Source organism: Oncorhynchus mykiss, chromosome 29 (genome assembly GCF_057628025.1).
Source record: "Oncorhynchus mykiss isolate SJ-2025 chromosome 29, ASM5762802v1, whole genome shotgun sequence".
In the NCBI taxonomy this organism is placed as follows: domain Eukaryota; kingdom Metazoa; phylum Chordata; class Actinopteri; order Salmoniformes; family Salmonidae; genus Oncorhynchus; species Oncorhynchus mykiss.
In genome coordinates this window covers 26,955,001-26,979,260 of record NC_143050.1, presented here as the reverse complement: position 1 = coordinate 26,979,260, position 24,260 = coordinate 26,955,001, and the positions used below count along the sequence as shown (strand labels likewise).

The window sequence follows — 24,260 nt, the reverse complement described above, 5'->3', positions numbered from 1 at the left end:
TGTGACAACAAACACAGTGACAGGAACAATCACCCACAAACACACAGTGAAACCCAGGCTACCTAAGTATGATTCTCAATCAGAGACAACTAATGACACCTGCCTCTGATTGAGAACCATACTAGGCCGAAAACATAGAAATGCCCCAAAACATAGAAAAACAAACATAGACTGCCCACCCAACTCACGCCCTGACCATACTAAATAAGTACAAAACAACAGAAATAGAGGTCAGAACGTGACAGTACCCCCCCCCAAAGGTGCGGACTCCGGCCGCAAAACCTTGACCTATAGGGGAGGGTCTGGGTGGGCGTCTGTCCGCGGTGGCGGCTCTGGCGCGGGACGCGGACCCCACTTCACCATTGTCTTAGTCCGCCTTATTGTCCGCCTCCCTGGCTTACTCACCATGGCCACCCCTCTCAATGACCCCACTGGACAGAGGGGCTGCTCGGGACAGAGGGGCAGCTCGGGACAGAGGTGAAGCAGCTGCTCGGGACAGAGGGACAACTGCTCGGGACAGAGGGACAGCTGCTCGGGACAGAGGGACAGCTGCTCGGGACAGAGGGACAGCTGCTCAGGACAGAGGGACAGCTGCTCGGGACAGAGGGGCGGCAGCAGCTTGGGACAGAGGGGCGACAGCTGCTCTGGACAGAGGGGCAGCTGCTCGGGCGGCCCCTGGCTGACTGACGGCACTGGCGGCCCCTGGCTTACTGGCGGCCCCTGGCTGACTGGCGGCACTGGCGGCCCCTGGCTTACTGGCGGCACTGGCGGCCCCTGGCTGACTGGCGGCACTGGCGGCCCCTGGCTGACTGGCGGCACTGGCGGCCCCTGGCTGACTGGCGGCACTGGCGGCCCCTGGCTGACTGGCGGCACTGGCGGCCCCTGGCTGACTGGCGGCACTGGCGGCCCCTGGCTGACTGGCGGCACTGGCGGCCCCGGCGGCCCCTGGCAGACGGGCGGCGCTGGCGGCTCCTGGCAGACGGGCGGCGCTGGCGGCTCCTGGCAGACGGGCGGCGCTGGCGGCGCTGGGCAGACGGGCGGCGCTGGCGCCGCTGGGCAGACGGGCGGCGTTGGCGGCGCTGGGCAGACGGGAGGCTCAGCTGGCGCTGGGCAGACGGGAAGCTCAGCTGGCGCTGGGCAGACGGGAAGCTCAGCTGGCGCTGGGCAGACGGGAAGCTCAGCTGGCGCTGGGCAGACGGGAAGCTCAGCTGGCGCTGGGCAGACGGGAAGCTCAGCTGGCGCTGGGCAGACGGGAAGCTCAGCTGGCGCTGGGCAGACGGGAAGCTCCGGCAACGCTGGAGAAGAGGAAGGCCCTGGTAGCGCCGGAGAGGCGGGAGGCTCCGGCAGCGGCGCCGGACAGGCGGGAGGCTCCGGCAGCGGCGCCGGACAGGCGGGAGGCTCCGGCAGCGGCGCCGGACAGGCGGGAGGCTCCGGCAGAGGCGCCGGACAGGCGGGAGGCTCCGGCAGCGGCGCCGGACAGGCGGGAGGCTCCGGCAGAGGCGCCGGACAGGCGGGAGGCTCCGGCAGCGGCGCCGGACAGGCGGGAGGCTCCGGCAGAGGCGCCGGACAGGCGGGAGGCTCCGGCAGAGGCGCCGGACAGGCGGGAGGCTCCGGCAGAGGCGCCGGACAGGCGGGAGGCTCCGGCAGCGGCGCCGGACAGGCGAGAGGCTCCGGCAGAGGCGCCGGACAGGCGGGAGGCTCCGGCAGAGGCGCCGGACAGGCGGGAGGCTCCGGCAGCGGCGCCGGACAGGCGGGAGGCTCCGGCAGAGGCGCCGGACAGGCGGGAGGCTCCGGCAGCGGCGCCGGACAGGCGGGAGGCTCCGGCAGCGGCGCCGGACAGGCGGGAGGCTCCGGCAGCGGCGCCGGACAGGCGAGAGGCTCCGGCAGAGGCGCCGGACAGGTGGGAGGCTCCGGCAGCGCTGGAGAGGAGGAAGCCCCTGTAAGGATGGGCCGGAGAGACAGCCTGGTACGGGGGGCTGCCACCGGAGGGCTGGTGCGTGGAGGTGGTGACGGATAGACCGGACCGTGAAGGCGTACTGGAGATCTTGAGAGCAGGGCTGGCACCAACCGCCCTGGCTGGATCTTCACCCTAGCCCGGCAGATGTGGGGAGCTGGGATGTAGCGCACCGGGCTAAGCACGCGTACTGGGGACACCGTGCGAACAACTGCATAACACGGTGCCTGACCAGCACCATGCCCGCCACAGTTAGCACTGCTAGGAGCACTGTAGTGCTGAGATGGCACAGGACGTGCAAGGCTAGGGAGATGCACAGGAGGCCTGGTGCGTGAGGCTGGCACAGTCTTCACCAGACCCCTCGCACGCACCTCAGGATGAGTATGGATAGCTGACCCCAGTGCCATTAAATCCCTGACACGCTCCGTCGGGCGAATGTCGTGCCTCATGCACCAAACCAGCAAATCCCTCATATCACTCTCCTCCAATTTCCCCATTAACTCCTTCACAGTCTCTGCTTCGCTCACCTCCAACACCAGCTCTGGTTCTGAGCTCCTCCTTGGCTCCTCACGATAAACGGGGGGAGTTGGCTCAGGTCTGACTCCTGACTCTGCCACACTCCCCCTGTGCCCCCCCCCAATAAATTTTTGGGGGTGACTCTCGGGCTTCCGTCCGCGCCGCCGTGCTTGCTTCTCAGAATGCCGCCTCTCTGCTTTTGCTGCCTCCAGCTCGGCCTTGGGGCGGCAATATTCTCCTGGCTTAGCCCAGGGTCCTCTCCCGTCGAGGATTTCCTCCCATGTCCAGAATTCCTTACTACGTATCTCCTGCAGCCGCTGTTGCTTCTCCTGCTGCTCCTGCCTGTTGACACGCTGCTTGGTCTTGTTGTGGTGGGTGATTCTGTAAGGGCGTTCGTCTGTAGGAGGAAGAGAAGCGGACCAAAGCGCAGCGTGGTGGTTATTCATGTTTTAATAAATCACTACACATGAACAAACTAACAAAAACAAGAAATGTGAAAACGCAAAACAGTCCTATCCTGTGACAACAAACACAGTGACAGGAACAATCACCCACAAACACACAGTGAAACCCAGGCTACCTAAGTATGATTCTCAATCAGAGACAACTAATGACACCTGCCTCTGATTGAGAACCATACTAGGCCGAAAACATAGAAATGCCCCAAAACATAGAAAAACAAACATAGACTGCCCACCCAACTCACGCCCTGACCATACTAAATAAGTACAAAACAACAGAAATAGAGGTCAGAACGTGACAATTGTCCCATGTTGCATTTATATTTTTGTTCAGTGTATATACATACAGTATCAGTCAAAAGTTTGGACACACCTACTCATTCAAAGGTTTTTATTTATTTATTGAAGACAGCTTTGCACACTCTTGGCATTCTCTCAACCAGCTTCATGAGGTAGTCACCTGGAATGCATTTCAATTAACAGATTTGCCTTGATAAAAGTTAATTTCAGTTGTGTTGTGACAAGGTAGGAGTGATATACAGAAGATACCCCTATTTGGTAAAAGACAAATAGCTCAAATAAGCAAAGAGAAACGACAGTCCATCATTACTTTTAGACATTTTGAAAGTTTCTTCAAGTGCAGTTGCAAAAACCATCAAACGCTATGGTGACACTGGTTCTCATGAGGACCACTACAGGAAAGGAAGACTCTGCTGCAGAGGATAAGTTCATTAGAGTTACCAGCCTCAGAAATCGGCAATTAACTGCACCTCAGATAGCAGCCCAAATAAATGCTTCATGGAGTTCAAGTAACAGACTCATCTCAAATCAAATCAAATGTGTCAAATCAAATTTTATTAGTCACGAATACTACAGGTGTAGACCTTACAGTGAAATGCTTACTGTAGACCTTACAGTGAAATGCTTACTTACGAGCCCCTAACCAACAATGCAGTTTCAAAAAATGCAGATAAGAATGAGAGATAAAAGTAACAAGTAAAGAGCAGCAGTGAAATAACAACAGCGAGACTATATACAGGGGGGTACCGATACAGAGTCAATTTGCACTGGTTATTTGAGGTAGTATGTACATGTAGGTAGAGTTATTAAAGTGACTATGCATAGATGACAACAGAGTACCAGTGGTGTAAAGAGGGGGTGGGGGGTGGGGGCACTGCAAATAGTCTGGGTAGCCATTTGATTAGCTGTTCAGGAACCTTATGGCTTGGGGGTAGAAGCTGTATAGAAGTCTCTTGGACCTAGACTTGGTGCTCCGGTACTGCGTGCCATGCGGTAGCAGAGAGAAGAGTCTATGACTAGGGTGGCTGGAGTCTTTGACAATTTTTAGGGCCTTCCTCTGACACCGCCTGGTATAGAGGTCCTGTATGGCAGGAAGCTTGGCCCTAGTGATGTACTGGGCCATTCGCACTACCCTCTGTAGTGCTTTGCGGTCGTAGGCTGAGCAGTTGCCATACCAGGCAGTGATGCAACCCTGCTCTCAATGGTGCAGCTACAGAACCTTTTGAGGATCTGAGGGGGAATAGGTTTTGTCATGCCCTCTTCATGACTGTCTTGGTGTGCTTGGACAATGTTAGTTTGTTGGTGATATGGACACCAAGAAACTTCAAGCTCTCAACCTGCTCCACTGCAACCTCATCAATGAGAATGGGGGCATGCTCGGTCCTCTTTTTCCTGTAGTCCACGATCATCTCCTTTGTCTTGATCACTTTGGTGGGAGAGGTTGTTGTCCTGGCACCACAGGGCCAGGGTTCTGACCTCCTCCCTATAGGCTGTCTCATCGCTGTCTGTGATCAGGCCAACCACTGTTGTGTCATCAGCAAATTTAATGATGGTGTTGGAGTCGTGCCTGGCCATGCAGTCATGAGTGAACAGGGAGTACAGGAGGGGACTGAACACGCACCCCTGAAGGGCCCCTTTGTTGTTGATTAGCGTGGTGGATGTGTTGTTACCAACCCTTACCACCTGGGGGTGGCCTTTTCAGGAAGTTCAAGATCCAACATCAACTCTTCAGAGGAGACTGCGTGATTCAGGCCTTCATGTTTGAATTGCTGCAAAGAAACCACTACTAAAGGACACTAATAATAAGAAGAGACTTGCCTGGGCCAAGAAACACGAGCAATGGACATTAAACAGGTGGAAATCTGTCCTTTGGTCTGATGAGTCCAAATTTTGAGATTTTTGGTTCCAACCGGCGTGTCTTTGTGAGACCCAGAGTAGGTGAACGGATGATCTCCGCATGTGTGTTTCCCACCGTGCAGCTTGGATGAAGAGGTGTGATGGTGTGGGGGTGCTTTGCTGGTGACACTGTCTGTGATTTATTTAGAATTCAAGGCACACTTAAACAGCATTGCTACCCCAGCATTCTGCAGCGATACGCCATCCCATCTGGTTTGCACTTAGTGGAACTATCATTTGTTTTTCAACAGGACAATGACCCAAAACACCTCCAGGCTTTGTATTTGCTATTTGACCAAGAAGGAGAGTGATGGAGTGCTGCATCAGATGACCTGGCCTCCACAATCACAATCACCCGTCCTCAAACCAATTGAGATGGTTTGGGATGAGTTGGACTGCAGAGTGAATGAAAAGCAGCCAACAAATGCTCAGCATATGTGGGAACTCCTTCAAGGCTGTTGGAAAATCATTCCAGGTGACTACCTCATGAAGTGCGAGAATGCCAAGAGTGTACAAAGCTGTCATCAAGGCAAAGAAAGGTTACTTTAAATAATCTAAAATATTAAATATATTTTGATTTGTTTAACACTTTTTGGTTACTACATGATTTCATATGTGTTATTTCATAGTTTCGATGTCTTCATTATTATTCTGCAATGTAGAAAATGGTAAAAATAAAGAAAAACCCTTGAATGAGTAGGTGTGTCCAAACTTTTCACTGGTACTGTATATATAAAATTTGCAATGTCATCCCACGACCCACCTGGATCCCTGCCGCAACCCACAAGTGGGTCCTGACCCACAGGTCTGAGGAATGATGCAGTTCTGTGGCCCCTAGTACCTCTCTCTCTCTCTCTTTCTCGTTCCCCCTGTCACGTTTCCTGACCTTTGTGTAGTGTTATCAGAGTGGAAGGACCATTTGGCCTCCAGAACTTCCTCTATTGTTGTCTGCTTATGGTTGCTTCAATACAATGGACTGGATGACTTTCTTTTGATTGATGATTCATTGACAGTAGTTTCAATCAAACACAGTATTCACTAAATGTATATGGTGTCTCTCTCTCTCATATGTTATAAATTATATTATATCCCCCCAAAATTGAGAATGCTTCAAAAAGAGCAATACATTACATGTTGGCCATATTTACCCTTGTAGTTGTAAATACCTGTAAGTCCTACAGTATATTCTGTAGGCTGGTGGTTGAGGGTGAGCACCTCGGTTTGACCTTGGCTTTAGTGAAAAGCTACAATGCAATGTTGTGGTGGACGAGGGAGGATACTGTATTTAACACACATAGCGATGTGTTATCCACCCTGTATTCTCTGGGAATCAGGGAGCTGAGTGAGAGAGGGAAGCCATGACAAGCTGGGCAGCCATTGTGATAATATTGTCCAGGAAATGTGATGGAGTGGCGGGTGTGGGGGGGAAGAGGGGTGTCCGTTGGCAGGCGTCTGGGAGAGGAAGACCAGGACAACCCTGTTTACCATCCAGGATGGTTGCTAGGTCTTTGGCAGAAGGAGTGTTTGACCCTCTCTCGCTCTCTCTAAAACACACACGCATGCACACACACATCCTGACAGGTTATTCTGGAGTGACATTCCTAAAACAGAAAGCCAAAAGAGATCAGCTGTGGTTTTAGGGGTTTTTAGGAGGGTGGGCGGCTGGTTTTAAAAACAGCTCTGACCCTCATGACTTGAGTCTTCTTGACATTCAGAGAGGAGGAGAGGAGGGAAAGAGAGAGGGAAGGAGGGGGTTGGGGCTGGGTTCGGATCACCTGCTCTGTGGGTTTTAATTGTGTTGATCTTATTGTCGTCTAGCTGTGTGTGTCTTCTGTAGATAAAAATTGACAATACTACGTTCGTACTATGAGGAAATGTATTTTCTCTTCCAATTCCTCACAGTTTATATCCCCCCTTTCATTATGTCAGATCAGCTTTTCAGTTCCACACTGTGTCTCTGCCAGGGGTTGAAACAGTTCATGGAACAGAACCGAAAACTGGAAAATAACTGCATTTTAAGAGGAACAGATTCAGAAACGGGAATGAAAGTGATCTATATTGTTCTGGAACAGAACCGTTTTTCAAAAAGCATGAGAACCGCTTTATTTTAAGTTCAGGGCATTTTGTTCAGCCCCACAAAAAAATTAAACAAGGCGCTTATGCCAGAGCTCTCACTCGGTCACTCAGAAACATATTCCAGTGTTTGCCTGCCAGCTGAAAATCTTTGCCAGTGGTGTGTAGGCAGTGTGCTCCTCCCAACAAAGGTTATGTAACCGATGTTACATGCGTGATTCAGAAATCAGGGAGAGAAGAATGGATTCATCTTTTCAACACTACTTAAGGACACTATAGTTATCACATTCCACATTGGATTTATTAACTATAAAAAGGTAAGACATGTTTTTAATTCTGGTGCCGCTCTGCACACACAAGCTTGTTAGCCATCTAGCTAGCTCTGGTCCAACTCTCTGAAGTTCAAAGGCATTCAAAGTTCCTTCATAGAAGCCTCTCCTCCGTAGGTATAATTATGTTGGCCCGATTCATATAATACATGTCATAATAAGATGCCCAGCGCTTCAAGCCAAGCCTCCTCCTCAACCCTCTCTCCCCACACGCAAAATTTCAGTCGCATCTTGCGCTCTGCACCTGGTTGTCCATCGCGCATGTAAACAACTATAGCACCCATGTGCTATCAGATGCCTAGGCTAAAACAACTATAGCTTGCTCACTCCATATGTAACGGATGTGAAACGGCTAGCTTAGTTAGCGGTGGTTCGCGCTTCAATCGGTGACGTCAGACCTTGAAGTAGTGGTTCCCCTTGCTCTGCAAGGGCCGCGGCTTTTGTGGAGCGATGGGTAACGATGCTTCGTGGGTGTCAGTTGTTGATGTGTGCAGAGGGTCCCTAGTTCGCGCCCGGGTATGGGCGAGGGCACGGTCTAAAGTTATACTGTTACACATAGCAAGCTGCTCTATCTGCACTGATGGGTGAAGTAATTTAATGTTGACCTAATTTGATTTCAGAGATTTAAAAGGGAACAGAAAGGAGCCATATAAACCTTTACATTTTGGGGTTCGAACCGATTCATCATTTTATTTTGCAGGTGAAACAGTGGAATGGAACGGAAAAAATAATTGGTTCTGCTCAGAACGAAACAATTGGAAACAATTTTGGTTCCAAACCCTAGTCTTGGCTCAGAGCGTCAGAGCTGGTAATTGTGGGCGCTGGCTGGGGCTTGATAAAAGAGGACAAATATTTAACAGTCCGTGTTTGTGCTGTAGATAGTCAATATGGGGCCAGACATCCCTGCAGATTGGCCCTGTTTCAATAAGTAATCTGTAAATAATCTGTGCTATTACAGCTTTTACCTTGTGATGCATAGCCCACTGTACACTTTGCCTGGGCACCCCTTAACTTTTTTTCACATTTTGCTGACTTCAAATTTGATCTAAAACAGGATTAAATTAGATTTTTGTAATTGTGGTGCCAGTCATGCTATAGGTAATCTGCAGGAACTGGGGAGTTTGTCAGGATCCAAATAAATATGAAAGGGGCAAAGCCCAGATCAAAAGTTAGAGAAAAACCCACCTCAGTCTTCTAAAAACCTACCCCTGGGATAGAGTTTCTTTTCAGTGAGACAATTACACAAATGTTAATGCCAAAGACACACCAGAATGGCTTTCCAGTAGGTGTTGAGTGTTCCTGAGTGGTCAAGTCTCAGTCCTGACTTATATTTGCTTGAAAATCAGAGATAAGGTTTGAATATTGCAGTTCATCAATGACTGCCAACCAAATTGAATGAGTTTGAGCAATTGTGACCAAAACAATGGATATATGTTGCCCTAAGTGTTGTGCAAAGTAGGTAGAATCGTATTCCAAATGACTCACAGCTGTAACTGCTGCCAAAGGTGCTTCCGCCAAGTATCAACCACGTAGTATTGGGAATGTTCTATAACTTTCTTTCACTTTTAAAACGTGGAATAGGTTATGTAAATCTGTAAGGAAATACTCTCATTTAATACATTTTTAGATTACATTTTAAGGCAGCAAAATGTGGAAAAAAAGTTCACGGGATGTAGGCTTTCTATACACACACAAGCACACACACACACACACACACACACACACACACACACACACACACACACACACACACACATAGAACACAACATCAAGACCCTCAGCATCCTCTCGATCTGCATAGAAAACCACATGCACTGAACACACACACACACACCGCCCACACATAGCCTAGACACACATTGCTGTGTAATGTTGATGTGTCTGATGCGAGACCTTTTCTGTAGCTTCCTTGGTGTTGCCCAGAAGGAATTTACTGAGTGTGTTCCTTGTTTAATGCTGTGGTCTGCTGCTGATTGATGAAAATACATGAAACTGACACACACACACACACACACACACACATAGACCACAACATCAAGACCCAACGTATACACATACAATTACATTAGTGGAGGCTGCTGATGGGAGGACGTCTCATAATAATGGCTGAAACGGAGCGAATGGGATGGCATGGAAACCATATGTTTGATGTATTTGATCACATTTCATTTATTCCCCTCCAGCCATTACGACCAGCCCGTCCTCCCCAATTAAGGTGCCACCAACCTCCTGTGAATTCCATGCGTACAGTATTTGCATGTGCTCACATGGTGAGAAAGTGACACGCATATCTAATAGAAGCTACTGTGTTTAGTTGGCACCTGTCCAGTCACCATTGAGACCTGGAACATGACCGTAGGGTATAAAGGGGCTAGAGGACGGGTCACCCAGTCTGCTTAGGCTTAACAATGGGTGTCCCTCTCTCCTGCCTGCCTCATTGTTTGGCCCATCCACTGACATGCAAGAGACATAGAAGTACCTCTGCCAAAAACACACCCCATACACAGCACAACCCGAAACACACATCCTATGGCCAGGAAGGAAAGCAGTTTGGGAAGGCAGAGTGTGTGTCCTGCCCTTCTCTTCTTTCACACGCAAGCCCGCCCCCCCCCCACATTTCTTTACCCCCACCCTCCACAATCCCCTACCCTCTAAACATGTACCAGCTATAATTGGTACTGTTGATCTATTCAGGCGCTTTAAAATGCTTCAATCGCAAGGAATTATGGACTCATGTTTGTACCTTCATATTTCTCTGTTAGCAAAGTTTTTCCTTTAGTGGGTCATAAGAATAGTAAGTAAACACATTAATAAGTTAGACTAGCTAGGGTTTGGATTAGTCATGTGTGCACATAAGATGCAAATGTCATCTTTAGGGGGGCTTGCTGAAGCAGTGATGGTCTAGAGACCACGGTGCACTGTGTTCCTGTGTGAACTACACTTCCTGTTGCATAGAAGTTTGCAGTTGAACACCGCTACAAAGACACTTTGTAGAAGTGAGAAGGGCTGTGTGTGTGTGTGTGTGTGTGTGTGTGTGTGTGTGTGTGTGTGTGTGTGTGTTTGTGTGTGTGTGTGTGTGTGTGTGTGTGTGTGTGTGTGTGTGTGTGTGTGTGTGTGTGTGTGTGTGTGTGTGTGTGTGTGTGTGTGTGTGTGTGTGTGTGTGTGTGTGTGTGTGTTTGTGTGCTGTTCTGATCCTGATTCTTGTCTGTCCCTGACACCAGATAGACAACTACTCTGACATGACAGGGTGACAAGTCCTCCACTAACCAGATTATCTGTCAAGATGATCTATCAAACATTTTAAAAGACTGTCAAGATGATCATCTATCAAACATTTTAAAAGACTATCAAGATTATCATCTATTTTGAGTGGAAAGTGTGTACAATTTGGAGGATAGACATAGAAGGGCAGTTTTGAGCAAGCGTGTGTGTGTGTGTGTGTATTTGTCAAAAGAGTAAATGTGTGTTGTGCGCCTATGTAAACTGTTTTGCAATGCAGGCACAGTGCGTGATGTCGAGTTTTAGCAAAAATATATTTTCAGCTAGGTTTATCTCTCTCTCTCTCTTTCTCTCTCTCTAGGTGACAGTCTTCATCTATACAGACCTAATGCTTGTGACCAGAGAGGATGAACCAGGGAGATGTAATGTCCTACAGAACCCTCTATTCCTCAGACAACTACGGCTACAGGACGGTCAGTGTTTCATCCCTTACACACAAACCTTAGACATGGCTCTGATGCTATTGGACATGATCCCAACTCCTTGAACCCCTTTATTACCTTGTTCAGCTTCGACGGCCAATGTATCAACCCCATAGGCCTAACCCTGTTGACCTGACCCCTTTGTAGACTTAAAGGGATCCTTCGGGATTTTGGCAATGAAGCCCTTTATCTACTTCCCCACAGTCAGATGGATTCATGGATGCAATTTTTATGTCTCTGCATCCAGTATGAAAGAAGTTAGAGATAATGCTAACTAGCTTTAGCACAATGACTGGAAGTCTATGGTATCTACTAGCAGTTACTATAGACTGCCAGTCATTGCTCTAACGCTAGTTAGCAAAAGAAGTGTACAAAGTGACTTGTTGAAAAGATGGCATCCCATGACGGTGCCATGTTGAAAGTCACTGAGCTCTTCAGTAAGGCCATTCTATTGCCAATGTAACTATGGAGATTGCATGGCTGTGTGATTGGTTTTATACACCTGGCAGCAATGGGTGTAGCTGAAATAGCCAAATCCATTAATTTAAAGGAGTGTCCACATATTTTGGGCAATGTAGTGTATGTACAGTCATCTAAATGAACAAATGCCATGTTATTTTTATCGCCCATTAATAGTGAGTTAGACTTCCAGTGGGATATTTAGGCTGAATGTGAGCCAAACCCCGGAGCTTTGTCTTTCTGTTTCTCAGCTATATAAACACTCCACTGAGTTGGTACCTCTCATAGAATAGTTTGACCCACAGTATAACAAAGCACTACAAGTCAAATAAATACCTCTTACTGTAAATGCCTGTGTGTATAATGTAGGGAGGATATGGAGAGGGCCGGGGTAACAGTAGGCCAGACCTGGCTGGGTGCTAGTGGGGGCCTCTGTGTGTGTGTGTGTGTGTGTGTGTGTGTGCATATACACATTCATATGCACACAAAAGTAAAATCTGTTGACGTACCCAGGGATCAGGTGGCAGACAGTCCAGTCATATCGGTCAGCTGTGGTTGGACAGTGTGGAGCCCAAACTGAATCACAATATTCTCAGGTCTCTGTGTTCTGTCCTGCTTCTTCACTGCAACTATATACTGTAGGTTCTGTGACGCACTTTAGAAAGCCCATCTATCACTTTTTATGTCTCGCCCTCAGCTCTCTTTACAGTTTTTCTCAATTGTTACAACACCATTTCTGAAACCTTGCTCCATTTCCTGAAAACATTAAACACAAAACCTCATCTTCAAGCACTATTTACATAACCTCGGACTCCTCTTGCAAAATGAAACATTCGCCTCAAAACAGTTTTACCTGTGTTCAAAATCAAACACTGCCCTCAAATCATAAACAAAGTGATCAAAATGATATACACTCTCAAGCAGTCAGTAAACCTGCTTGAAAAATAACATTCATATTTTTACGTCATTGTCTTTTGATTAATGAAAACAGGTTCTATCATAGTAGCTCAAAATTGATCAGAAATTACTACTCTGCTTTGCTCTTTGCAATTTTGTTTTTTGTTCTTCCTTCTCCTTGTACCCCTATTTTTACAGTACTGTACCCTGCATCTCACAAACTTGTCTCTGTGTTACTGTTATTATTGTTCTTTGTTGATATGAACCTGCAACCAGTCAAAATCTATTGAGCAGTCAGTACTGTTACAGTTTTTCTCAGTCGCTTTGGTGCACTTTTCACATCATCCCTAACATGTGCAAAATAATAAGTGGAGAAATGCAGAACAACAATTTGTACAAACTGCAATATACAATAGATATGTTTCTAAAGCTAGTCAGTCACTAAAAATCCTTAGTACATCTCTCAAAAGTAAATATTCATGCCAATGATCATGTCAGTGTCATCAGAATGATAAGTCATTGAGTCATTGTTCACGAACAAGGTCGTCAAAATGTTTAGGCATGTTGTCAATGTAACTGTGTACTTTGACAGTATTACCTGATGTTAACTTAGGTTACAGTTTGGATGACACTTACTGTATTGAAAATGCACAAGGCTGCACTTCTATGGCATATATCAATTTCAACAGTACTATTTACATATTACTGTATGTGGGTTATTGATTGAAAGAGACTGGACAACCCAAGGGGCACAAAGGACAAACAACTAAATTAGAAAGAAACGCAGGAAACCACCCCTAAGGCACAACTTTGCCCGCAGCACTGTTGTGCTGTCTCTACACATCCAGACGTTCCTGGCTGTCGGCCCACATATTCTCATCCACATCACACCGGATATTTTCCCTTCCAATGCAACGTGGAAAGAATATTTTGGAATACCTTATCCATCCTCTGCAGGCGTCTACTGTGATGTCCTCACATGCTGCATCCATTGCAGCCAGCAGGGTCATCTGTGTGTGTGGCTGACGATCGTACACCTTCCACCTCCATGCTGAAAAGAACTCCTCAATTGGGTTAAGGAATGGTGAATAAGGTGGGAGGAATTCTATGAGCATCCTCGGGTGGGTCACAAACCATTGCCTTATGATGTTTGATCGATGGAAACATTATCACAAATGACCACATACTTTGGCAAATCCTCTCTAAACAGACCACACTCATCATCAGGGATGAGAGCCCTGTAGAGAGTCTCTAAAAAGTTGAGTAGATGCTGGGTGTTGTATGGCCCTATAAGGGGGATATGGGTTAGGACACCATGCTCCGAAATAGCAGCACACATGGTGATATTTCCTCCCTGTTGGCCTGGCAAATCCACAGTAGCTCTGTGACCAATGATATTCCGACCCCGCCTTCTGCATTTGGTCAGGTTAAAGCCAGCCTCATCCACGTATACAAAGTTGGGAGAGGGTTCACTTGATTCCAACTCCATTATACGCTATATCCCAGAACACACAGTTGAATTTGTTTTGGTAAGGAAGAGTGACATAAAATGTACATATATTGCATGTTCCTTCCACAGCAATGGAAATGTGTGCAGTTTATGCTTACTGTACTATGTATCACTATAAAATGTTGCTGTAAAGTAGTTACATAGATATATGTTTTACCTGTACATACTGGTACCATAGCTCCTTAACTCTGTCCTCATTCCTTTGGAATGGTACACGGTACAGCTGTTTCATACTCATCTGGTTTCTATGCAGCACCCTGTCGATGGTTGAGATGCTAACCGTATGGATGTTTTCAAAGACATCGTTGTCTTCTATAATGGTCCTTTGTATTTCCGTGAGTCTCATGGCATTGTTTGCTCGCAAATAGTCTCCTCCTATTGAGGTGTGAAAAGGCGTCCTCTGCCACCGGTTTGAGGTAATCTTGCAGTCCTATGTGGGGAAAAATGCAGTGATGCATCGCACACTTTCACATAGACAAAAAACTATGCCTTCACACATTTTACTGTAAAACATACAGGAGTGCATGTAAGGGGCAGTATGTATCTGTATAGAGTATATTTCTGTATGCTGTGAAATACAAGTGGACTACTCTAATATGAAGCATTGTAGGAAGTATACAGTATACTGCCTAATAACAGTATTGGTGGACAGACCTGTTCTCTCTTCGAAACGTTTTAACTATTGAGGACACGGTTGATCTCCCAATATTCGGCTGCACCCTTCGACCCGCCTCAGCCATTGTAAGGCCATGATTGACAACATGGTCTACAATAGTGGCCCTTATGTCATCAGATATGCGCCTATGTCCTCTTCTGCCTCTTCCTCTGTTTTGCCTTCCACCACGCATCCTTGCTCCTCTTCTTCCTCCTCTTGGCTGTTGACCCTGTTCGTTTCCTGGTCCATCCATTATTGGAAAATTGCAACTCTGTGTTGTGTCTATATACTGTATGCTTGCCACTTGATTCTTCATGAGATGCACCTTAGAGCAATTTAGACAACTGGTTGATTGTTGGTTGAACTAACACTTTACATTCCTTCATGAGTGAGGGTCAATTTCACCTGCACGATTCATCAATTCACGTTTTTGTACAAAAGGTCTAATAGAAATGTGTAAAACTATGCTTGACAGTTTATGACAAATAGTTCAACAATTTTGCATGTAATGGCTTATGCAAGGAACTAATGCCTAGATGTTTTGAGGGGTAAGACTATTCAACAGAGAACCATCTACTATATTTTGATCAACATTACATGAGCAATTGATAATGTTTGCTCTCTGAACTGGCTTATATTGGTTGTGTCGCATCATTTGAAACAGGTTAAATCAATTTTGAGTGGTTGTGTTCAATCAAGGACATGTGTTCTCTATTTGTATTTGATTGTGGCCACTTGTGTTTACCGGTATGGATGACCTGATGCATTAGAGTGCAGAATGTGTTTTGAGAATGAGTTTAGAGTTTTGCTGAAAAGTCTAAGTGAGATCTGCAAATTGTGTTTTACCATGTGAAATGGTTTAAGGTATTGACAACAGACTGCATTATTAGCTAAATGAGTCCAGGCCACTGAGAACTTTGTTCAGCCAATGGGTTTTAGTGTTTTAGCAATTGAGAAAAACTGTAATATCTGCTCTTACTCTACTCCCCCCCACCCCTCTCTATCTCTGTCTTTCTCGTATTTCTCTCTCTCTCCACTCTCTTTTTCTCCAAATCTACCTATTCTATCTCATCATCCACGCTGTTTTCCTCCATCCTTGCCTGAGGGGACGTGAAGCTCATATGTCATTAAATATGTCATTTCTCACACGTGAAAAAGAAAAGGCCTCACATTCTAGGAGCTCAGATGCAATAATTGAATAACCAACGTTTCGACTTAAAACAAACCTTCGATCTCAACGTAGGCTTTGGTCCATTCATGTTTTTTACATGTTCTATTTATATCTGTAAATTAACCAATGATAGCAAGCCACACCCGGCCATGATTACAGACACCTGTGTGTCCTTCCAAACTATATTTAAATTAGTGACCCGAAGTGTTTGTCATTATACCCTGATGAAGAGAGCATGTATGTCGAAACGTTGGTTATTCAATGATTGCATCTGAGCTCCTAGAGTGTGAGGCTCTCCTTTTCTTTTTCATGTGTTCTACTCCGCTAGCCAGCACCTCTCCTAAACAGGTGTTCTACTCCACTAGCCAGCACCTCTCCTAAACAGGTGTTCTACTCCACTAGCCAGCACCTCGCCTAAACAGGTGTTCTACTCCACTAGCCAGCACCTCGCCTAAACAGGTGTTCTACTCCACTAGCCAGCACCTCGCCTAAACAGGTGTTCTACTCCGCTAGCCAGCACCTCGCCTAAACAGGTGTTCTACTCCACTAGCCAGCACCTCGCCTAAACAGGTGTTCTACTCCACTAGCCAGCACCTCGCCTAAACAGGTGTTCTACTCCGCTAGCCAGCACCTCGCCTAAACAGGTGTTCTACTCCACTAGCCAGCACCTCGCCTAAACAGGTGTTCTACTCCGCTAGCCAGCACCTCACCTAAACAGGTGTTCTACTCCGCTAGCCAGCACCTCTCCTAAACAGGTGTTCTACTCCGCTAGCCAGCACCTCTCCTAAACAGGTGTTCTACTCCACTAGCCAGCACCTCTCCTAAACAGGTGTTCTACTCCACTAGCCAGCACCTCGCCTAAACAGGTGTTCTACTCCACTAGCCAGCACCTCGCCTAAACAGGTGTTCTACTCCGCTAGCCAGCACCTCTCCTAAACAGGTGTTCTACTCCACTAGCCAGCACCTCTCCTAAACAGGTGTTCTACTCCACTAGCCAGCACCTCGCCTAAACAGGTGTTCTACTCCACTAGCCAGCACCTCGCCTAAACAGGTGTTCTACTCCGCTAGCCAGCACCTCGCCTAAACAGGTGTTCTACTCCGCTAGCCAGCACCTCGCCAAAACAGGTGTTCTACTCCACTAGCCAGCACCTCGCCAAAACAGGTGTTCTACTCCGCTAGCCAGCAACTCGCCTAAACAGGTGTTCTACTCCACTAGCCAGCACCTCGCCAAAACAGGTGTTCTACTCCACTAGCCAGCACCTCGCCTAAACAGGTGTTCTACTCCGCTAGCCAGCACCTCTCCTAAACAGGTGTTCTACTCCACTAGCCAGCACCTCGCCTAAACAGGTGTTCTACTCCGCTAGCCAGCATCTCGCCTAAACAGGTGTTCTACTCCACTAGCCAGCACCTCGCCTAAACAGGTGTTCTACTCCGCTAGCCAGCACCTCGCCTAAACAGGTGTTCTACTCCGCTAGCCAGCACCTCGCCTAAACAGGTGTTCTACTCCACTAGACAGCACCTCGCCTAAACAGGTGTTCTACTCCACTAGCCAGCAGCACGCCTAAACAGGTGTTCTACTCCACTAGCCAGCACCTCGCCTAAACAGGTGTTCTACTCCGCTAGCCAGCACCTCACCTAAACAGGTGTTCTACTCCACTAGCCAGCACCTCGCCTAAACAGGTGTTCTACTCCGCTAGCCAGCACCTCGCCTAAACAGGTGTTCTACTCCGCTAGCCAGCACCTCGCCTAAACAGGTGTTCTACTCCGCTAGCCAGCACCTCGCCTAAACAGGTGTTCTACTCCGCTAGCCAGCACCTCGCCTAAACAGGTGTTCTACTCCACTAGCCAGCACCTCGCCTAAACAGGTGTTCTACTCCACTAGCCAGCACCTCGCCTAAACAGGTGTTCTACTCCGCTAGCCAGCAGCACGCCTAAACAGGTGTTCTACTCCGCTAGCCAGCAACTCGCCTAAACAGGTGTTCTACTCCGCTAGCCAGCACCTCGCCTAAACAGGTGTTCTACTCCACTAGCCAGCACCTCGCCTAAACAGGTGTTCTACTCCACTAGCCAGCACCTCGCCTAAACAGGTGTTCTACTCCGCTAGCCAGCAGCACGCCTAAACAGGTGTTCTACTCCGCTAGCCAGCAACTCGCCTAAACAGGTGTTCTACTCCGCTAGCCAGCAGCACGCCTAAACAGGTGTTCTACTCCGCTAGCCAGCAACTCGCCTAAACAGGTGTTCTACTCCGCTAGCCAGCAACTCGCCTAAACAGGTGTTCTACTCCGCTAGCCAGCACCTCTCCTAAACAGGTGTTCTACTCCACTAGCCAGCACCTCGCCTAAACAGGTGTTCTACTCCGCTAGCCAGCATCTCGCCTAAACAGGTGTTCTACTCCACTAGCCAGCAACTCGCCTAAACAGGTGTTCTACTCCGCTAGTCAGCAACTCGCCTAAACAGGTGTTCTACTCCGCTAGCCAGCAACTCGCCTAAACAGGTGTTCTACTCCGCTAGCCAGCAACTCGCCTAAACAGGTGTTCTACTCCACTAGCCAGCACCTCGCCTAAACAGGTGTTCTACTCCACTAGCCAGCACCTCGCCTAAACAGGTGTTCTACTCCATTAGCCAGCACCTCACCTAAACAGGTGTTCTACTCCGCTAGCCAGCAACTCGCCTAAACAGGTGTTCTACTCCGCTAGCCAGCAACTCGCCTAAACAGGTGTTCTACTCCACTAGCCAGCAACTCGCCTAAACAGGTGTTCTACTCCGCTAGCCAGCAACTCGCCTAAACAGGTGTTCTACTCCGCTAGCCAGCAACTCGCCTAAACAGGTGTTCTACTCCGCTAGCCAGCAACTCGCCTAAACAGGTGTTCTACTCCGCTAGCCAGCAACTCGCCTAAACAGGTGTTCTACTCCGCTAGCCAGCAACTCGCCTAAACAGGTGTTCTACTCCGCTAGCCAGCAACTCGCCTAAACAGGTGTTCTACTCCGCTAGCCAGCAACTCGCCTAAACAGGTGTTCTACTCCACTAGCCAGCACCTCGCCTAAACAGGTGTTCTACTCCACTAGCCAGCACCTCGCCTAAACAGGTGTTCTACTCCATTAGCCAGCACCTCACCTAAACAGGTGTTCTACTCCGCTAGCCAGCAACTCGCCTAAACAGGTGTTCTACTCCGCTAGCCAGCAACTCGCCTAAACAGGTGTTCTACTCCACTAGCCAGCAACTCGCCTAAACAGGTGTTCTACTCCGCTAGCCAGCAACTCGCCTAAACAGGTGTTCTACTCCGCTAGCCAGCAACTCGCCTAAACAGGTGTTCTACTCCGCTAGCCAGCAACTCGCCTAAACAGGTGTTCTACTCCGCTAGCCAGCAACTCGCCTAAACAGGTGTTCTACTCCGCTAGCCAGCAACTCGCCTAAACAGGTGTTCTACTCCGCTAGCCAGCAACTCGCCTAAACAGGTGTTCTACTCCGCTAGCCAGCAACTCGCCTAAACAGGTGTTCTACTCCGCTAGCCAGCAACTCGCCTAAACAGGTGTTCTACTCCGCTAGCCAGCACCTCGCCTAAACAGGTGTTCTACTCCACTAGCCAGCACCTCGCCTAAACAGGTGTTCTACTCCATTAGCCAGCACCTCACCTAAACAGGTGTTTTATCCCCCGCTAGCCAGCAACTCACCTAAACAGGTGTTCTACTCCGCTAGCCAGCAACTTGCCTAAACAGGTGTTCTACTCCGCTAGCCAACAACTCGCCTAAACAGGTGTTCTACTCCGCTAGCCAGCAACTCGCCTAAACAGGTGTTCTACTCCGCTAGCCAGCAACTCGCCTAAACAGGTGTTCTACTCCGCTAGCCAGCAACTCGCCTAAACAGGTGTTCTACTCCGCTAGCCAGCAACTCGCCTAAACAGGTGTTCTACTCCGCTAGCCAGCAACTCACCTAAACAGGTGTTCTACTCCGCTAGCCAGCAACTCGCCTAAACAGGTGTTCTACTCCGCTAGCCAGCAACTCGCCTAAACAGGTGTTCTACTCCGCTAGCCAGCAACTCGCCTAAACAGGTGTTCTACTCCGCTAGCCAGCAACTCGCCTAAACAGGTGTTCTACTCCGCTAGCCAGCAACTCGCCTAAACAGGTGTTCTACTCCGCTAGCCAGCAACTCGCCTAAACAGGTGTTCTACTCCACTAGCCAGCACCTCGCCTAAACAGGTGTTCTACTCCACTAGCCAGCACCTCGCCTAAACAGGTGTTCTACTCCATTAGCCAGCACCTCACCTTAACAGGTGTTCTACTCCGCCAGCCAGCAACTCGCCTAAACAGGTGTTCTACTCCATTAGGCAGCACCTCACCTAAACAGGTGTTCTACTCCGCTAGCCAGCAACTCGCCTAAACAGGTGTTCTACTCCGCTAGCCAGCAACTCGCCTAAACAGGTGTTCTACTCCGCTAGCCAGCAACTCGCCTAAACAGGTGTTCTATTCCGCTAGCCAGCAACTCGCCTAAACAGGTGTTCTACTCCGCTAGCCAGCAACTCGCCTAAACAGGTGTTCTACTCCGCTAGCCAGCAACTCGCCTAAACAGGTGTGCGTTTCTTTCACCTCACACATGACCAGAGCCATAGCTACATATGAGGACATATGAGGACACCGAGGTCCGGACCTCATTTATTAAATAAAGAAATATACAGTATATAATCACATTAATCCGTCGGTGTCTCAAGTTACTGTTGAGGTGTTAGATTATTAGAAAACACGAGCTGCCGTTTCGAAATGTGGTTGTGCATCAGCATTTTCCATTTGTTATGTGTCACTCACTGACAGTCACTCAATTAGCCCATGTCAGCTAATCTTATTTAGACTAGTAAATTAGTCTAGTTAGTCTAGCTATCTAAACTTTTCTTAGTCACTCCCACCCAGATATCATATTACCATGGCTTATGGCTTAAACATTTGTAGAATTGCAGGAAATTTGTAATTGAAGTCACTTGCATTATTTCCCATAAAGTAGAGTGAAAATATCAGGTATTGGCCATGAGATGCTGCTGTTCCTGCTACACCGCCACACACATTTATCCATTTCACTGGTCTCTTGTGTTTATTAAATAGATCACAATAGGTCCTTAGCAACTTTGGGTAGAAAACCCATCGATTTTCTACATGATGAAAATAAATTGTGTGGTCATCCCAATGACTGTATATATGAATGGACAAAGCTATCGATCACGTGACACCAGTGAAGACTCAATAGCGCATTGAAGCCAAATGAAGTTGGCGTCTCATGAAGACATAACATGCACAGTTTGAGCTACTCTAGGAAGTGATGTTTGTTGCAGGCTATCTCAGTGCTGCAACCTCTCATTGAGAAACTCAAGTTGAAGGCCGGCTGGGGTACTGCAGGCTGCCATTAGCAACTAAAGGATCCTTATGAATTCTTCTGTGATTGATTTTTAAAATAATCGCTTCAAGGATGTACAACTGGTGTATTAGAGGCAATTATTTGTCCCATGATTGTCTTCATATTTTTAAAATGTTATTTACAATAATATTGACCAAGAAAGATATCCATTTTTCACTATAATGGGGGATCATGTTTTCTGCAAACAATGCCTGCAATATCGTGGTCGGCCTTGAACTTCCGTGGCTTCAATGAGAGAGGGCAGTCATTGTCCCCTGGGTCATCCTCACAATTCAAGTCAGTCCTACATGAAAGCAATCCAGTTTGTCCTCCTCTATGCAAACTAATTCTTCAACCCAACTCTCCTTGAATAGTCCAACAAGTGGCAGCTCTCTGAGAGGGCTTTCCCTATGGTGCCATTCTCATATGAAGACTTTCCCTATAAGTCCAACATTTTGGTGGAGAAATAGGCCAGGGACTAAAATGTTGTGGCAACCCTGAGTTTCAGTTCATATAATGAAATTCATTCATTTAAATACATTCATTAGGCTCTAGTCTATGGATTTCACATGACTGGGAATACAGATATGCATCTGGTGGTCACAGATACCTTTAAAAAAAGGCAGGGAGGTGGATCAGAAAACCAGTCAGTATCTGGTGTGACCACCATTTGCCTCATGCAGCTCAACACATCTCCTTCGCATAGAGTTGATAAGGCTGTTGATTGTGGCCTGTTGAATGTTGTCCCACTCCTCTTCAATGGCTGTGTGAAGTTGTTGGATATTGGCGAGAACTGGAACAAACTGTCATACACGTCGATCCAGAGCATCCCAAACATGCTCAATGGGTGACATGTCTGGTGAGTATGCAGGTCATGGAAGAACTGGGACATTTTCAGCTTCCAGGAATTGTTTACAGATTCTTGCAACATGGGGCTGTGCATTATCATGAGGTGATGGCGGCGGATGAATAGCACGACAATTGGTCTCAGGATCTCGTCACGGTATCTCTGTGCATTCAAATTGCGTTAGATAAACTGCAATTATGTTTGTTGTCCTTAGCTTATGCCTGCCCATACCATAACCCCACCACCACTATGTGGCACTCCGTTCACAACGTTGACATCATCAAACCGCTCGCTCACATGACGCTATACACTCTGTCTGCCATCGAATCCGGGATTCATCCGTGGAGAACACACTTCTCCAGCGTGCCAGTGGTCAAGGTGAGCATTTCCCCACTGAAATCAGTTCTGAAGCCAGACTGCAGTCAGTTTGGCTTCACATCCCTGGTGAAGACAACGAGCATGCAGATGAGCTTCCCTGAGACGGTTTCTGACAGTTTGTGCAGAAATCCTTTGATTGTGCAAACCCACAGTTCCATCAGCTGTCCGGGTGGTTGGTCTCAGACGATCCCGCAGGGGAAGAAGCCGGATGTGGAGGTCCTGGGCTGGCATGGTTACACATGGTCTGCGATTGTATGTACTGTCAAAGGAGAAACAGGGACAGGGATGTAAACAAATTTGTGCAAAACAATTGAGAGAAATAAACTTTTTGTGCGTATGGAACATTTCTGGGATATTTTATTTCAGCTCATGAAACATGGGACTAACGCTTTACATGTTGCGTTTATATTTTAGTTCAGTATAATTGTAAACTGGCAGTCATATTTTTCAATAAGATTATTAGAAAACTGCTCTGTAGTGTGATTAGTGATGTTTACCATTAAACCCTACCCTATACCATTACCACCAGTGTGTGTTTGGGTCTTTTATAATTGAAGACCATTACATACCATAACATTGATACCATCATAACAGATGTAGCTTAATGGTTAGCTTGTTAACCTAGAATGGTAAGTAATAATAACAGTAAATAATCCAGACCTTATTTGAAGGGAATTAACTACACGCAAAGATGCCATTTCCTGGACACAGATTAACTGTAACAGAAGGACAAACTGATTTGCTTTCATTGGAGGACTGGTTTGAATTTTGAAGATGGACACAGCACACACAGCTATTGGATTTCTACGAAAGTTGCAAAGGAAATTTTTATAAAATTCCCATCCCACTTTCTTTCTGTCTCTCTCTCTATCCTTTAAATTGGACTTATTCCCTCCGAAATATAACATTAAAAAAGTTATACCATTCAACAGTCCAGTATATGGCCACCTTCTGTGACATATGAAGTGAGCTAATGGTCAGGCTAGGGAGAGGTTAGCATATGTATTTAACCCCACAGATGACAACGTTTTACATTGCATTGCATTGCATTACATTTGCTAATGTCCTGGCCAATGAGACCCAGAGCACAGAAGTGGGATATAGGGATATAGAGGTCTATCCTTCTATCCTTCCTTCTCAGATGGGTCACTCTCTGCACTGTGGTGCACCTCCACCACAGCGGATTAGGAAGTCATCAGTGGGTTAGGAGGGGTGTGTGTTTGGGAAGGGGGGCGTACAAGGAGGGTGCATCTCCACCCCACCCCACCTGTCATTGTTATTTTAGTACGGTAGGCCACTCAGGCTCCGGGGACTGTGTTTGTTCCAACGAGGGTGGTGTGTGTGTGTGTGTGTGTGTGTGTGTGTGTGTGTGTGTGTGTGTGTGTGTGTGTGTGTGTGTGTGTGTGTGTGTGTGTGTGTGTGTGTGTGTGTGTGTGAGAGAGAGCGTGAGTGAGTGAGTGGGGTGGTAGTGGGACAGGGGGTTTCCTGTGACCGTGTCATCTCCTATAGAGACAAGGGTGTGGCGCGTGGAAAGGACAGAAGGCTCTAAGATAGACCAGTGCACCACAACAGACACAAACTACACCCATGCACACTGTTGGGTGTACGTGTAGAGCACAGGGACATCAAGCAAAATATTTGTCATTTGGAAAACATCACATAAAAAAGGCCTGTTGCGACACCCTATATAGCATCTATAGCATTTTTTGGGGCCTTATAAAGGCAGTATGAA

The 24,260-nt window shown here is 47.5% G+C and overlaps 1 protein-coding gene across 4 annotated transcripts in view; it reads left to right on the top strand.

The window, feature by feature from the left end:
• LOC110509811 (regulator of G protein signaling 3) overlaps positions 1 to 24,260 on the top strand; it is a 237,253-nt gene that overhangs the window by 71,944 nt on the left and 141,049 nt on the right. For all 4 annotated transcript variants that reach the window (XM_036968257.2, XM_036968259.2, XM_036968258.2 and 1 more), the window contains one exon: positions 11,110 to 11,221. In XM_036968257.2, coding sequence (XP_036824152.2) covers positions 11,110 to 11,221 — 112 coding nt within the window. The remainder of the gene's footprint in view (positions 1 to 11,109; positions 11,222 to 24,260) is intronic.